Source organism: Strix aluco, chromosome 4 (assembly GCF_031877795.1).
Source record: "Strix aluco isolate bStrAlu1 chromosome 4, bStrAlu1.hap1, whole genome shotgun sequence".
Taxonomy (NCBI): domain Eukaryota; kingdom Metazoa; phylum Chordata; class Aves; order Strigiformes; family Strigidae; genus Strix; species Strix aluco.
In genome coordinates this window covers 88,269,121-88,285,807 of record NC_133934.1, presented here as the reverse complement: position 1 = coordinate 88,285,807, position 16,687 = coordinate 88,269,121, and the positions used below count along the sequence as shown (strand labels likewise).

The window sequence follows — 16,687 nt, the reverse complement described above, 5'->3', positions numbered from 1 at the left end:
TAATATTTATAAAAATAGGCAAATATATGATCTAGAAATATACAGTTCATTGTTTTCCAACTGTTGATTTCATGACACTGTAACAGACTGAGTAGTAAGAAAGGTTCAGAAATGATAGTTTGTCTTAAGTTCTAAGCTGGAAACAGCTGAAAGGATTTTGAATAACATACCAAGATTTTATTAGAGTCATTGAGACGACTCTTCAATGCAGCTGGAAGCTCTCCTATGTTTGCCTGTATGAACTTAGCATCATTTATTATGCTTGTCACTTCGTCTAGACCTTCCTTTCTGATCTTCCAGTTTTTGTCCCCAATCTTAGACACTAGTTCAGATGTGATCTTATCACTGTAAGAGGAAAAAAAAAAGGTAAAAAGTCATTCTCTTAAGTTATGTGTCTTTTAGTATCTGAGTGCTTTAACATCACAGATTTCTGCTTAGAAAATGTTTATAAACACAAAGTTTTGCATTGCAGTGGAAGTATGTCTTCAGGTTGTAGAATCCAAACCTACCCAATATCTGTTCTTGGCAAGAGATCCACAACATCGTTCCCAACATCCTCCTGTTCCTCTTCCTCACCATCATCCTCACCTGCCCCACTGTGCCTAGAAATACCACGAGTTGGGGCTGGTGCCGTCTGACCTTGCATCTGCAAGCAACACAAAAATCAGAAATGACTATTTGTTTTCCATTGACATTAAAAATAAAAGCACTTGCGTGATACGAATGCGTTGTCTCAGGCTTCCAAAACATGCTATTCAAACAAAACCAGAAACTTTTAGAAGTTTGTCATGAAAAAAGTGACTATTGACATAGCTAGATATAATGAGTTTGCAGCTGCTTTGGTGAGCTGTCTTAAAAACATCTGGTTCACTTACAAAAACACAGGTTGGACCACAGTATTACTACAGATTCCAGCTACTGAAGTTTCCAAGTAGTTTTAGTGATACTTCATAATAAGAGCGCTACACTTCATACCTTTTCAAATTCTGCATCTATCTGGGAGAGAAGGGCTGGCTTCTCATCCTCAAAAAACATTCGCAAAGGAGGTCCCACATAAAGATACATAACTCCGAGCAAGGTAATGGCAGAAGTCCTTACAGCCTGCCAGAAAGAGGATAAAAGCACTCAGTCTTCAAATTAAGGATTGATAATAATTCAGGATTAAAATTCTAGATTTACTCACTGGGTTAGTTGCAGCAAGAGCTGTCTTCACATTACTGATGAAAGCTTTGACATTCAGTCTGTGGGAAAAATATCCCCCGTAAGTAAAATGCCACACAGGAAGCACCAACGAGAAACAAAATCATCACAATATGCCAAAGAAAAAAACCAATGTGATGAGAACAGATTCATGCAACTAACTTACAAGGAGAAGATATTTGCACTTATAATATCACAGTTACAGTGTAGATGGTAGCTATTTAAATAACTAAAGAGATCAGTTTGGGGAATAGTCTACTATGAAAATCAGTACAGTAAACATAAGATAATTTGTATCAAAGACTGCTATTATTACAGCTGGGAAGTTTCTTAAACTACATCACCCACATGATTGCCAGGACTAAAATCCTGAGGGATGAGTCTAGAATAATTTTAAGCACCTGAAACATGGCTATATAATAAAGGTGAGTTGTTAGGGTTTTTTTTTTTTGTTAGTCTGTCTCAGAATATTCCAGAAAAAGGCACAAATTTCAAAGAAATTTACAAGACAATGGAAGTTTTAGATTACTGAATCTTCTATACCACCATGGAATTTGGTAGAAAACAGGCAATCACAAAAGCTTCCTTTGTGCAGCCTCCAACACTGCTGTTCTAGTATGATATCTACACATAGATTACCCCGCTGGAAAGACATACTTTTTGGGGAATTTACTGAAGAAGATAATTTATTTTCCAGACTTAATCAAAATTACTATCCATTTAACAGCTGTGAAACAACTTGGACAGGCACAGTAACTGCCCAAGTAGTCAAATAAATTAATATTTGAAGTCTTCACTGCTTAGAAATTTTGTTCTCAGGAATAAACTGTGGTCAAGCATATGTAATACATTCAGTTAAGAGACTGGTGATTAAAAATCAAGGCATGCTATCCCTGGTTCTGATGGAAAATCCATTTCTTACCCTCACAGCGCCAGATGCAATAAGGGCCATTTTGTTGCCTAAAACTTCATCCTGTTATCAGCCTCAAAAAAATCTCTCCCAAGGAGAACAATAAGCATGCTGGTATGTACTCTTCTGCAGGCTGTCAGGTTCTGGTTTTTTTGAACTATAAACTATAGTGATCCATCTGGGTGCAGGTGTATCCAAGTAGAATGGGAACAACAGACATGCAATACCACAGCTCCTTACCCACCCCACTCCTACAGAATATAAAGGAAAATGCTCTTCAGAGAAGACCAAGTGATGAATAAAGCATCTAGTAGTAATAACATCCTATTAGTCAGATACTTTCAATTACACATTTAGAGCTAGAAGAGCACCTGACAGAGCTAGCATCAGAGTTTAAGGAACAAGAGTTCAGATGCACTTGTAGCCACCTTTTTCAAACCAATCTGACAGAGAAGAGATTCTTAGTCCTAAATTAGAAATATTTTCATTCAAGTTTCTCTTAGCAATTTACTTAAAAGACATACCCAGAAAAGCCAAACTCTTTAATTGCATTTGAAAGCCAGTTCAAAGTTTCTGACTGGTTTTTAGGATTCTTTTGAGAGAAAGCCATAGCCACAACCTGGAACAGAAGAGAGCTAAGTGTAAATTCTCACTGGCAAAGCAGGTGACAAAGCACTATTAAAAAAAAAAAAAAAAAAAGGAGTGAAGACACCTGCAAAAACACAGGGCACTGCAAGTAAACAGACACAGCTGGGGTGACATATGAGGAAAAATTTGTTTTATCACTGTAGCAGAATATGATTGCAACTGAGGTGAAGCAGAAGTTCCTGAAGTACTTAAAGGCAGCCAGAAATATCTTTATTATGGATGCATACCTGCTTTGGCAGTACTTCAGCAAAATACTGATTTACTACTCATTATTTCTCTTCTGTAGGAACTAGTATTTAACTTGTGCCTTAGGAGGTATCTTGAGGAAAAAAACAAATCACTTTCAGGCAACAGAGAAAAATTAAAGATTTAGAATTTACTCCTCAGACACATAGTATTACTCGTTTTATTTACTAGAAGAATACCTCTGCTGCTCACTCACCTGCTCAGCAGTCCATGGCAACTGACACGCCTCTGCTATTGCTGTCATGGCTTCTTTTGCATTACTCCCACATTTGACATCACCAACCTTGTCTACAAGACCATCCAGCACGACTTGTGCTGAAGTTTTGGAGAAGTTTCCCTTCTGCGCAATCAGTGCGACTATATGCAGTTTCATCTGCATCACCTGGAATGTCCATAACAGCAAAGAAGTTACTCATGTCTTCATGTATTTCAGACCAAATTTTTTATTCTACATATTTATAGATATATAAAAAATTAAATAGATCTATTTGTGGGTAAACAAGTGTAAATATGAAATGTATTTGTGTGTATACACATATATAAAAGTGTTTGTGTTCACACAAACATAACATTTGTGACACAAATATGTTTATATACTCACATATGTATATATGGTTTTGTGTGATTATACACACAAATACATATTTTTATATCTATATGCCTATATACACAGTAATACTGGACAGCTATTACCTACTTTTAGAATTTACATATACACACACATATACAACTGGATATCTTCAAATGTTGTCTCTAAGTCTCAACCATCAGCAGAAATAAAATCTAATTTCAGAGTTTATATTCTCATTGACTACAGATACAACTGTGGTCATGGTGCTAGGACTGTCATTAGTGACATATATGCACCTCCAGCCTTTCAGCTGGAAACACAGCTTACATTAAGTAACAAAAATGGACTGTTAGTTACTGAAGGATAATGTACTACCTGAAAATTTGTTTCCTTCCAACCCGGTTTCTTGGCCAGCATTCTTACTAGAGCTTGGCAGGGCATTTCACTTCTCTCCATAAGCTCAACAGCCTAAAGGAGAAACATTAAGTTAACCAGTGGGTCACAAGTGATACAAAACCCCGAACACAAACAGAAGTTACCTCAACTGTCCTGTAAATATTTTAATACTAAACTAAGTTGCAGACATTCTCAGCATAAGAGTTTACCTGAAGAGCCTTACTGCAAGATGCACTTTTACAAGAAGTCCATTTTACAGGTACTGAGCCAGCATTTAAACTACAGCGTTCACATTGCTACACTTTGTATGTTCTTTAACAAGTGTCCTTACAACCACTATTGGCCATTCCAGCCCTATGACTTTAACAGCTAAAAAACCAACAAACCTCAAGCTGCCTTTTTTTTAAGATTAAGTGCACCTTTCACACTGGAATGCTGACTACACAGCAGAAATTAAACCTCAACATAATTGAAATTACTGTTTTTTACTTGTTCATCTTATCCATTCCAGTGAAACCGTAACATCTTCACATTTGAGTCAGGCTGGCTTCTGCAGCAGCATTTCAGTGCAGCCAGTCACCATTTCATAATTTACGTTAGTCACCTTTTCCACCAAGATATTAAAACTCAGTCGCAAGTGTAATAGCGTAGTGGTATGAACTATTTGTACGACTACAGTTGACATCTTTCTGAATGTGCACTCTCAAAGGTCTGATGATGAATACCATGCGAAGAAAGCTGGGCTTCACATTTGAGTGACGCATGATGCTTTTTTTGTTTGTGAGTACATGAAGCACTCACCACCAGCTATGAAGACTGCTGGTACTGTACAGGGCTTCAGACACCAGATGTTTGTCAACTGAAATTTTAGTATTGATAAATTGCTGCCCAACATGCAATCAGCAGGGACTTACTTGCAACTGGCTTTGCCCAGTCATTGCAAAACTCTGTTTAAACCTATTTACCTTTGACACTAGGCTTTAGAATTACTTAGTATTTTAAAATTACTTCTATGCATCTTCAATCCACATACAAATATTTTTGACAAAAGCATAACTATCTACATTGAACTAGACTACTTACTCCACTATTATTACGGAGTAAGAGCCAATTTAAACCATCTGAGCCGCTTGCCTTTTGCAAGTACTGTTTAATCCATCTGAAGTGCTGACATATCACTACTATTGGTATGTCTTAGAAGACCTACCAGGCCTAAACAGTTGAAGAAATGATTGCTTTCTTGCTCTTTTACTACCTGCCTCTCTTCTTACCAACTGCTACAAACTTACCTTCTGAAACTCCTCCATGCAGGCAAGCCTTTCTTTCCAGTTACCACTGTCCAACTGCTGGATACAAGAAGCCGGAAGGACAGCAGCAGCTTTCTCTTCACATACTTCTATCTGCAGACAGATCAGAACAAGGTTAATATCCCACTGTATCCCTTCAGAGCGGGGCAGCCGCCTTAAGGACAGGTAATATACTCTAACGACCCTTGCACTATGGTGCATTTACAAAACATGAAAAAAGTTTTCTGTTGTAGGGTGAAAGATTTTGTATGGATCATAGATTAGGAGCCTTATGAATTTAGGAAGCTGCTAAATTGTATTGCAACAGAATAGTAAACCCTGAAAAGTATGATAAGTTGTGAAGACAATCAAAAATTATCCTGAGCAGCCACTATCTACTTACAGAATCCAGCAGAGGTAACCTAAAATTTGCAAGATAGTTTTGTACGAAGTCTGAATAAGCATTCACAGCAATGAATCAGTTGATGAGGGTAGATGGGAGAATACTTACCTTCTGCATCCATTTTAGCAAAATGAAGAATTATTTAGTATATGAAAAATGATAAAAACTTCTCGTTTCACTGGTGTCTGTATCCCCCTTCAGGAAATGTATACTCATTTTCCACTGTATAACTAGCAATATAAACTGAATACATAATGGAAAGTATTCATTCTAAGCAACACCCTAAAGATAACTGACAGTCCAAAAAACCTACAGCTACGTCTAGCAAAGCTTTAATAACTATTTGCTACTGTTTGACCTACAGACAGGTTACGGTTCCCTACCAAGAAGATAGGTAGATGCTCAATTAACACGTAAAATCCAATCATTTTCTTGAAGTGTAACTGAATATGAACAGCCTGGAATAAACTTGCATTAGTTTGTTTAATTATTACTGTAGTCTAGTTCAGATTTCCATGTAAGCTTCAGAATTCTGTATTCTCAGGCTTTTAATACCAGACACCTTCAGCAAATCATGCATCCTAAATTACACATAAAGTAGCCATATCATTACTTTTTTCAGATCTTCCTAGTTCAGGAACTACATGATACACCCTATTATATTAGCATGATTTATTGTTTACTGTCTTGTGACCTGGTACCAAGAACAGCCTGAAGAACAGGTGTACTTACCAGACCATATCGAACATCTGTTTTACCAGTTATTAATTCCATTTATTTAAATGTATTGCTTTCCCCTGTCCTAATAAAAAATCCCCAGCTTCAGTGAAAAATTCTGTAGTAGCTGAAGAACTGATTAACTAAAGCTACTTAGACAAAGGACTTCATATTTCAGAGAATAGCAGAACACTCACCGAGAGCTCCGATTCAAATATTTCTTTGGTCTCAGGACCCTTCTTGCCTTTAGCCCCAGCACCTCCTGTACCTGCAGATGCAGCTGGTTTGCCTTTCTTGGGTTGGACTCCAGACTAGAAAGGAAACGCATCAGTTAGCCAAGATCAAACAGGTCTCTAGTTCATCAGGTACCAACAGAACTGCTCTTTTTCCACAGTTCTACATTCTAATGTCTAAAAATAGGTATCTCTCTAGTACCATAACAGCTGCAGGCAAAGAAATAGTTTTCTGCTAAAGCTTATTTAATTCATATATTGCTTTCAGACTACCAGGTTTTATAAAACTTGTACAGTGACAGGGACATGCATAACAATGAGAGATGGAAAGGTAAAGAATGTATGTATTTGTGAAGGTTCAGGAAATAATGAATTAATCTATATATTCTATGGATACTAATTAGATACTAAATGTGCTACTGGTGTCTCTTTTCCAAGCTACCAGAGTATCAATAGATTTTAAAAAATATGAGCCATTTTACTACTCAGTTCCAGGTTTCCCACCTAGAGAAGTAAATAGGGTATTAAAAAGACCATCTATGCTACTTGGGTCAATTTTTAAAATCCAAATAATCATTTTGAAGTAATACAGGCTAATGGTTCAAATTATTTATGGTAACAAGCTAAAAACAACACTAAAGAGAATACTCAACACTTAAGTAGTAACCTTGATAGGTCCAGGAAGAGACACTGAGTTCAGCCAAATATTACTATATCACCACAGAGCACATTACTGTTACAACATCTGAGGTTCCTGTGAATGTCTCCAGTGGCCTATCACTATTTCAACATCAAAAGCTGGTATTAAGACATAAATGACAAGACAGTTTGTATCACCAAAAACTGAGACTTCATTAAGTACATTCTTGGAAAGTCCCACATTCTTTTTGTTGTTGGACTCACCTACTCCTACAGAAGGACAGCAATTCCTCAGTGGAAGATGTTCAACAGGCCACCTTTGATCTTCAATAAGTAACTGTTCAATGCAATCACAGACAACTGTGGTTGTCAGACAATCTCTTGGCAATCTATCTTACCTTCACAGCAGGTGCTTTTTTCAGCGGTCCTGGTTTGGTTGCTGCATCTTTTGTTTCTTTATCTCCACCAGTCCCTGAAAGAACAGGGGTCTTTCCAGTAATAGGCTTGCCTTCTTTTTTCTCAGCAGCTCCTCCTGTCTTTTTACCATAAACCAGTTCTACCTTCTCAGCACACTCTTTAATCTGACAAGTAGTAAAGAAAAGAAAAAAGGGAAGAGGGGGAAAAAAAAAAAAAATCTATTTAGCTACCACAATTGGATGTACAGTGTCCCTTCAACAGCAGTGGCTCAAACTTGACTACTCTGGCAAGAACATGAAGAGTTTCAGTTGTTTACTTCACAAAATTTTGTTATCCTGTGTTCCTTACCATAGTAATGTTAACCAGTCAGTGGCATCAGCCATCACTGTATTGCTAAAATAATTTTCCTAGTTCAAAATAAAGTGCATTTATACACATAGAAAACATTGACATCCCCACCCCAGTACTTAAGAGATGCTCTAAAGACCAATTCTAAGCACCTTAAATTATAAAAATCAAACCTGTCAGCTTATGCAAAAGCATGAAAACTTTTAAGTCTTTAATAAGTCTTTAATAACTTTTAAGTCTTTAGTAAGTCTTTAATACCAAATCCTGTCTAGTAATAGTGAATTAGACCATGTGGTTGTGACCTAAAATCCTAAACTTTATTTCAGAAAGTGTTCAAAACCCCACAACCACCCAACCAACCAAAAAAAAAAAAAAAAAAAAAGAGGAAATCAAACCTCACAGGCCACCTTATAGTTAATACAGCCTTAAAGCCAAACAGATATTTTACATAAGAATGAAAAGGTGCAATGTTAACCTACTAATGAATTTTAGGTACTGGAAGTCAAATTAAAAATGCTTGACGATCTAGCAATAAAAAGATTTTCAGATTCCCTGCAACATCGGTGACTTTTAAGTGAAAAAAAAATTTCAAAAAACTATGCTGAAAGTCATTAGCTTAGGCATCCACTTTAGTCTTCTCTAGCCTAAAATGCATCTTAAATGGATAAATGGAGCATTTTCTACATTTATAGCAAACTCACCCGATCAAGCTTTAGTTTGTCTACATCTGCTAGAAAAGGATTCACAGCTTTTTCTCCAGCCACTTTCAAGGCAGTGCCTAATGCTTCAAATCCAGCATCTCTTACTTCAGGAGCAGAATCATTGATATGCTGCAGAGAAAGACAACTTGTATCATATGACTTGCAGCTCATATCTGAACAGATTCTTAAACCCATCTTCTGTATAAATCCCATCCCCTTATATCTATAGCTACTACAGAATAATCCTTAACATTCCACTGCAGTAAGAAAAAGGTTGGTTTTCACTTCTGTTTTCTTATGTGCTGATCAAGTCTATGTTTCTCAGATACATCCAGTTTTCAATATTTGGATCTTTCACACAGCAAGAAGAGGGTAAACACTCATGCTTTAACAGATACCGCAACACCATGAAAGTTCACAAGGAGTCCTCCAACCCTGTTCAAATCCCCATTTTTGAAGCCAGAAATGTTTCCCATAACAAGGAAAGGGCTATTTTGCAATGAGAAAAAAGCATCCATCATTATCATTTACACTGATACTCTAGTGTAACTGCAATTCACTAGATGGTTCCTTTATTCATGGTAGATAACATGTAGCATTCCAGCAAAAGCTTGCTTAGAGATGTCTGAAAGAAGCAAGTGGCACAGTGCCCAGAAGTTTAATAGTTGCAAATCACTATCTTAAACCTTCAGCTTCAGAGAAGCTAAGAAAAAGAAGACTAAACTGTTCCCATGACTGACAGTCACCTTCAAGTTTGCCGTCAGTCAAAACTGACTCTGATGGCTACACAGCACACAAGAATCTTTAGTCCTTGCACTACCAGAAGGGTCTTTCTCCCAAAAGAATTCAATGCTTCACAACAACAGTGCTTGAGTCAATGCCAGGGAAATACCAACTCATCCTGCTTTACCTTGAGAAGTGCAGCACAGAAAGGTTTTAAGAGGCTTTTTGGCAGAGTAGAAGGCGTGCAGTGACGGAAGCTTCTTGCAATGAAAAGAGATGTTTGTTGCTTAATTGTTGGGTTTTTGTTGTCCATCACTGCCAACACATCTTCACTTATGTTCTGCAATGTGGTCTACAGTGTTGGATAAAGAAGTCATTAGTTTCAGTAAAGAGAAAAGCAAATCAAAATTAGAGACCAATTCTCAGATAATGGGAAAACTGTCACTCTTGCTTACTGTAAGAAAGATTGCATCAATGGCCTCCTGCAGTGCCTGCACTACCTGAGGCTTCTTCTCTTTAAATTTCTCCAGGATTGTTGGAACAACCTACGGAAAAGGAAACAGATGAAAAAGTCAATCTACTCTTCACTAATATAACCGGAGAGCCTGACAAGTCTGCTCCCTGGTATTTTGCAGAGAAGCAAATAATGCAAACATCACTGCTGCCCCCTCCAGGGGTACACAAGAGCAGTATGAACTAGTTTATTCTAGCTGATCTCCAAATTAAATTCATTCCAGTCACTCTATTAACAAATATAGATTTTTGAGCAATTTCACAGCAAAGCTAAACAAAAGGCAAATATACAAGTTCACATAATTACAGGTGAATACTCTGGCTCTACTGGTCTGGATCACAGAGCAATAGAATGGAAATTCAACAACATCACAGCAGAGTGGTATGCTCCTATACTATAAGAATCCAAGAAGGTATATAACTCATTCCCTCCTCGCCAGCTTCCTGACAGCACTCAGTATGGCTCATTAAGAAGCCCTCATTTGACCCACAGCTGACAAGACCATGGTTCTAAAACAACCTGAATCCTTCCTGGAGCACTATTTTTTGGATCTATCACCTTGAAAAAGCACGCCTGACACTAAACTATGCCATACTGGAATTTCACAGCAGTTTATACCCAATCCAGCTGCTCAGTCAGTTACTGCTGAAAAATAAAATAAATAAATAAGCAAGCTCCCCCAACCAGCAGACATTCTCATGTGCCAGTGATACCAGCACATTTAAGTATGGTTTTTGTAATAGTAAGAACTTCTGTCAGTGAACCAGAAACATGCAGAGCTTTTAACTGTGGAAAGCAGTCTATTTTCAAGATTTTCATAAACATAACGTAGTTCATAGTTTGGAAGCAGTCTGATGCCTTACAGAAGTTAAAAGCTCTTGCATAATACAAAATAGATTTTCCACAGATAATACTTTCTACTCAGAAGCTGACTATGAGATCTCAACCCCTTGTGACACACAGTGACCTAGGCTCAGCTGGTAACATTTGCTGGGCCGCAACTTGCAAATTCCCTGTTCACAAAGACTTTAGCACTAAAAAAACTTCAATTAATATAGAATAAATACATAAAGACCCTCATACATGCTACTGCAGGTGCTATACACCCCTAAACCCTACAGAGAACAAAGTCATATGAAAGAGATACTTAAAACCATTAGGCCTCTGTTTTAGAAAATGCTGACACCTAGAATGAATATTTTTTTGGCATGGAATCACAGAATCATCAAGGTTGGAAAAGACCTTGAAGATCATCTAGTCCAACCATTAACCTCACACTGACAGTTCCCAACTCCATCAGATCCCTCAGCGCTGGGTCAACCCGACTCTTAAAACACCTCCAGGGATGGGGACTCCACCACTGCCCTGGGCAGCCCATTCCAACACCCAACAACCTGTTCTGGAAAGAAATGCTTCCTAATAGCTAGTCTAAACCTTTCCTGGCACAACCTGAGGCCATTACCCTCTTGTTCTGTCGTGTGTTACTTTGTTAAAAGTAGAAGCCATATCTTATGTGAGAGAGCGAGGGAGAGAGGGGAGAAAAGTCAGTCCAGGGCTCCAAAGGCAGTCACGAGCATTGAAGTCAGGCCACATGCACTCAATTACAGTGAGTAGTATGTTTTTATACTTGATTTTATCACTCTTGTTTTAATATAGACTGCAGATTGTAACATTACAGTCCTATATTTAACTAATAGAGTTTATAACAACAACTCCACAAGTCTAGCAACAGTTCTGTTTTATAACATTTTGAATGCCTGCTCTCAGGAGAAGTCTACATCTTCCTCACTAGTAAACAAATCCAGCAAACAAATCAAGTAAACTGGTAAAATGAGCACTGAGATTATGCAATTCACAGCTGCCATTACAGTACTGAAAAAGTCATCTTCTCAACACCATTTGCTTGGCAACCATGGAGCTATACCCTTATTTCAGAAACTCGGCTTTTTCAATATTAACTCTGTAGCTATGAGGGTTAACCTTTAAAACATAAATCAAGTGTAAGAATGCTTCTTGCAACTACAGACAGCTTTCAGAATAGAAGAGACTTTGTCCAAACTGTTGTTCAGAGTTCAGGAGACTTGAATGTTTCTGAAGCAGTGAGATTCAGTAACTTGCCAATTCATCACAAAATGTAACACTACTGGCAGCCAAACACATCATTCTTTCTGTCTCTAAGCTGTACCCCCATCACTCTTGCTCATTACAAGAAAAATTTGATTAAGCAGGTTAAAGAACACAGCAACAGAGGCTTGAGAACCAAGTGAGATAACTGCAACTAATTAAAAGCTCCCTTTCTTTCAAGACACTGGTTAAGCTTCCCCATATTCTCAGATATTAACTGTTGATAAGAAGAGTAGCAAAGGAGAACAGAGAAGAGTATTAAACTAGATCACGAGATCATTTTGGTACCAAAAATCTTCATAGTTCAGCTATTCAAAGCAGACAAAAAACCCCACAAAACCCAGACAAACAGAAAACCTAGCACCACCACCCCCCCGCCCCCAACATTCAAAAAAAGCCCAACCAACCTAAAACATACATCATGGAGCAGCTAAGTAGAATTAGGGTTCAGAAGTTATTTTTCCCACTGTGGCCTACAAATGCATTTCTGTGGGTGTATCTCCAGGATGAGGTAATGTAAATAAAGCTCATTTCATGGTAGAGTAATTCAGAGTTGTCATGGTACAGAAGATTTATTGCAATAGTAAGCTTCATGTTGTGGAATGTGAATAAACAAAAGTCCATTTAACCTTAAGCTGCAAGATATCCTGGCAGATATTTCACTGCTTGCTCCATTAAGGGGTAGGTAAGCATTCATGATTATATAAAGAATACCTTTGATAAATACCAAGGTTTGACAGGAAAAAAAGCCAAAACAAAAGTAAGGTGTCCAGCATCAATAAAAACAGAAAAAAAAGTACATACTCTTACTTACATGCCCTGCATACTGTCCAAATTTCTTTCGGAGGCCAGCAGCTAGTCCAGCAAGGCATTTGGCAGCCAAAGCAACTAACATAACATTTGTATCCTTTCCAACAACCTGAAGAGAAAAACAATCAAACAAAAAACCCCCCCAAAAAAGTTAAAGACCAGAAATCCAAGTTTCAGAGACTTGAAAGAATTTCTTAAGAGTAGTCAGTGGGCCACAGATTGGTTTACTTCCACAACTGTTCCAGGTATTCATTTTCTGCTCAGGAGTATTATCTCAGCTGTAACTTTTAAAGTGTAATACAAGTGAATTACAAAAAACATGAAACCATATGTGCACTCTGGGTTTTATTACCTTTTTGAGAACTTTCACCAAGTCTGCATAGTCTCCGGATTCCAATTTGGGATTTTTCACTAGCAATTCAACAGCTTCTAGAGCTTCTTTCCTTTCTTGCCACTTTTTTGCTTCCTGCAGAGCAAATCATTTGCATTAATTTATAAATGCAAACAGTTCTAGAGAAGCATACTTGCCACAAACCATAGATTTTAAAACTTAATTCTATCCTGAGAAAGCCAAAGTCTCCGTACAGTTCAACATCAATAGCTGCAATGAAATATGAAGTACAGTCCTTTCCCAGGATATATCTCACCTCCTTAAAATTACAGCTTTCTTGCTGGTAAGTCAACTTTTGAGACTTACTTATCATAGTCCATATTTTACTTACACTAATCTGTTATTATCCATATAGCAGTAAAGCATATATTGCAGAAGGCCAGTAAGTCTTAAGACTCATTAGCCTCACATATCATAGAATTAACTGGTAGTATTTAAATTTATGCTTACTATTTTCTCGTAGAAGTCTTTGGGAAGCTTGGAAAGAATTTCTACAGCTTCAAGCAACTCATATGCATCTACTTGCGGTACCGCCTCTTCCTCATCATCACCTCCTGCAACCAGAAGAAAGAAAAATATAAGCAGAGTTACAAATGAAATTTTGACTACAGCACCACCTAAGGCTCATTGCTTAAGAAGCTGTGATTTTGCTATTCCAAAGGACAGATATATAAAGTTTCATGTAAAGTTTTTGCTCCAGCCATGTTTTCTTGTTGTGTACTGCATCTCATGTTTTGCACCAGTTTGAGTAAAAGCACCTTTACAGTTTAATGCATTCTTTCACAAATAATATATCAGTGACATACTTTCCAATGGAACTCAGAGATTAAATAATTTACCTCCATCTGCATCTCCTCCAACTGCCTGCTGCTGCTCAAATTTTGCTTTCAGCTCCTGTTGGGAACGCAGGAACCTGCTCTGCTTAGGAGCAGCTGATGACACTTTGATCCACTCTTCTTCCAGTTCTTTTAGCTGCCAAAAGGGAAAAGAATCATCGTATCAGAGACATTCTGCACATACCCCAACACAAGTGATGCTTCATGGAAAGCAATGGAGTTTTCCCATTTCAAAGCCATGATAGCAATACCTTTCAAGTTCTTTTTTCTGCCACCAAAGAAGTGACTACCCCTTCACATTCACTGTTCAGAAACTTTTGACCAAGTATACCCACAGAACAGAGTATCACCAACAACAATATCAAAGCAAAGCATTTACATAAGAACAAACTGTAGAACAGTTGGAATGGTGTGTCCCCTCTGTAGAAGCTTTAAAATAAAAATGGCTGAGCATGAAGGAAGATCTTTTTGTTACAGCCATGCTATTATTACACACTATAACTAAGAGAAAACAAACACGTTGAGCTACATTTGATGAGACAGTTTGGGTTTTTTTTAAAACCATGACTTTTTCCTACAAGTTACTGCTTTCCATCTGAACACAGTTAACTCAAGTGGGTTGGAGGGAAGGATGCATAAATAATTTATAAAGTTTTAAAAGACCAGAATGTTCCATCTCCAATAGCATAGTTATCTACCATAATGTAATGCCACTTCCTGAAGTGGAACAGTCACATCCTGAGTACCACCAGAACAAGTCTGAAGGGCTGTGTAGAGGAAAAACTTCACAAAAAAAAAAAAAGAAAACTGAATAGGAAAATGGTCAACTAGAAAACTTTCCGTGCAGGGGTCTTTTATAAGGGTAACCATTTGCCCTTGTGTTAGGTCTTCAGGAAATGCCATTCTACTTCTCAAATCCCCTCCTCAGTTTCAGTATGATGCTTCCTCCCCCCCGCCGCTTCACATATATTCAGAGCAACAAAACATTGTCACAATTTGTTCACAAATAACAAAGAGGGACTAAGGTTTTGGGTAAAGTTACAGGAAGCTAAAAAATAATGTTGCTGTTACTCAAAAATTCCAGCTTTGACTTTAAGAATGCTCAACACCACAGGATCAGGGAGGGCGAGCATGGAAGTGCCTTCTCAAAAGTCTGGATACAGAACTACCTTCTGCCTACCTGAACAGAATTTATATTCTGCAATGGAGGTCTCAGAGCATCCCTTATCCAACGGTAGATCTCAACAGCAAGGAGTTTGGCTTCATCTCGAACAGCCTTTTCCCGAGACTCAAAAAGTTTTGGCAATATTTTAATGATTGGCTTCAGTGAGATTATTTTTGAACCAAATTCACTGAAAGTTAAACACATGGAATAGCATCAGTGTCCAGGTAGGAACCAGAGTGATCCACAAATAATAACTGTGGGTTGTTTTTTTTTTTTTTTTAAACAATCTGTGAAATGCTTCCAGTTCACATTTAGGGATTCTGGCATTTACTCAAATCATTATTATAGCTATTATTTTATGAAGCCACTAAGCTACTGTAAAATTTAAAGAATATTTGCCCTCCACACCCAGCTTGGATTTACAAAATCAGGCCTCTGAAATTACTTCAAAGCACTTAATCCAATCTGCTGCTTAAATCTGTTCCCTTGCCAGGGGGAAAGAAATTTAAAAAAAGAGAAAAAGAAAAGTGTCCTTAGACCAAAATTTGTATGACCTACTTTTTTTTTTTTTTTTTTAAATCAGAATAGAATCTCCTTTGTCTATCCTTGGAGACAAACTGCAGTAAAAGCATTAGTCACTTTTCCACTTGTTGGATCAGATAATTATAGCGAGCCCGGGTCATCTTCACAGAAAACACACGTGTTGAAATTTGTGCTGCTGAAAGGACACATAAAACAAGTTTCCCCAGCCAATCACCCTTCCCTGTCAGCAGATTCTACATGTTGTTGAACTTAATACACTAAACTTCCTTTTTCAATTGCTGTTGAATGAGAAGACAAGAACTTTCTTTTCATAGTTAACTGCTACAGTTCTTAAAGCATCACACCTAAATCACCTCAGAAGCTATAATTTTTTTTGATTCAGAAGCATTTTTCCTTGACAATTCTGAATTGACCTTTCCACCAATCACACTTTCTTCTGCTTCCCTCCAAACAAGTACCACAAGAAAAAGATAGTAAAAGTGGCTGCTCAAGAACTAAAACCTACACGTCTTACTTTCTAAAAATTTTAGTGCTGAACATTTTATTGCCAATCCCACTTTGAGAAATATTAAGTGTTAAAACCTACAAAAGAAGCTCCAGTCTTCAAAACACAATTTAAATGCAGAATATGAACAAGTAAGTTGCCCAAGATTTTTCTACCACGACTCAAAAAAAGCCCATATTAGGAGAAGCGCCTATGCAAATTCTCTTATTTTTTTATCTAATTCATAGAATATTATTTAATTCTAATTCATATAACAACAGAAGAAAGAACAGAAACCTTAGCACAAGGTTAAAAAACACCAGAAGCTAAAGGCGTTATGTACTCAAGCTACCCACCTAGTTAGAACCCAAGACAAATTTTG

At 37.5% G+C, this 16,687-nt stretch overlaps 1 protein-coding gene across 3 annotated transcripts in view; it reads right to left on the bottom strand.

The window, feature by feature from the left end:
* The window catches only part of CKAP5 (cytoskeleton associated protein 5), a 54,837-nt gene that overhangs the window by 24,256 nt on the left and 13,894 nt on the right, over positions 1 to 16,687 (bottom strand). For all 3 annotated transcript variants that reach the window (XM_074824041.1, XM_074824042.1, XM_074824043.1), the window contains exons 5-22: positions 15,294 to 15,465; positions 14,117 to 14,249; positions 13,728 to 13,831; positions 13,239 to 13,352; positions 12,891 to 12,995; positions 9,894 to 9,983; positions 9,626 to 9,790; positions 8,716 to 8,844; positions 7,648 to 7,830; positions 6,575 to 6,688; positions 5,261 to 5,371; positions 3,951 to 4,043; positions 3,201 to 3,386; positions 2,635 to 2,729; positions 1,184 to 1,241; positions 976 to 1,101; positions 510 to 646; positions 171 to 345 (exon numbers count right to left, since the gene is read on the bottom strand). In XM_074824041.1, the coding sequence (XP_074680142.1) occupies positions 171 to 345; positions 510 to 646; positions 976 to 1,101; positions 1,184 to 1,241; positions 2,635 to 2,729; positions 3,201 to 3,386; positions 3,951 to 4,043; positions 5,261 to 5,371; positions 6,575 to 6,688; positions 7,648 to 7,830; positions 8,716 to 8,844; positions 9,626 to 9,790; positions 9,894 to 9,983; positions 12,891 to 12,995; positions 13,239 to 13,352; positions 13,728 to 13,831; positions 14,117 to 14,249; positions 15,294 to 15,465 (2,290 nt within the window). The remainder of the gene's footprint in view (positions 1 to 170; positions 346 to 509; positions 647 to 975; positions 1,102 to 1,183; positions 1,242 to 2,634; positions 2,730 to 3,200; positions 3,387 to 3,950; positions 4,044 to 5,260; positions 5,372 to 6,574; positions 6,689 to 7,647; positions 7,831 to 8,715; positions 8,845 to 9,625; positions 9,791 to 9,893; positions 9,984 to 12,890; positions 12,996 to 13,238; positions 13,353 to 13,727; positions 13,832 to 14,116; positions 14,250 to 15,293; positions 15,466 to 16,687) is intronic.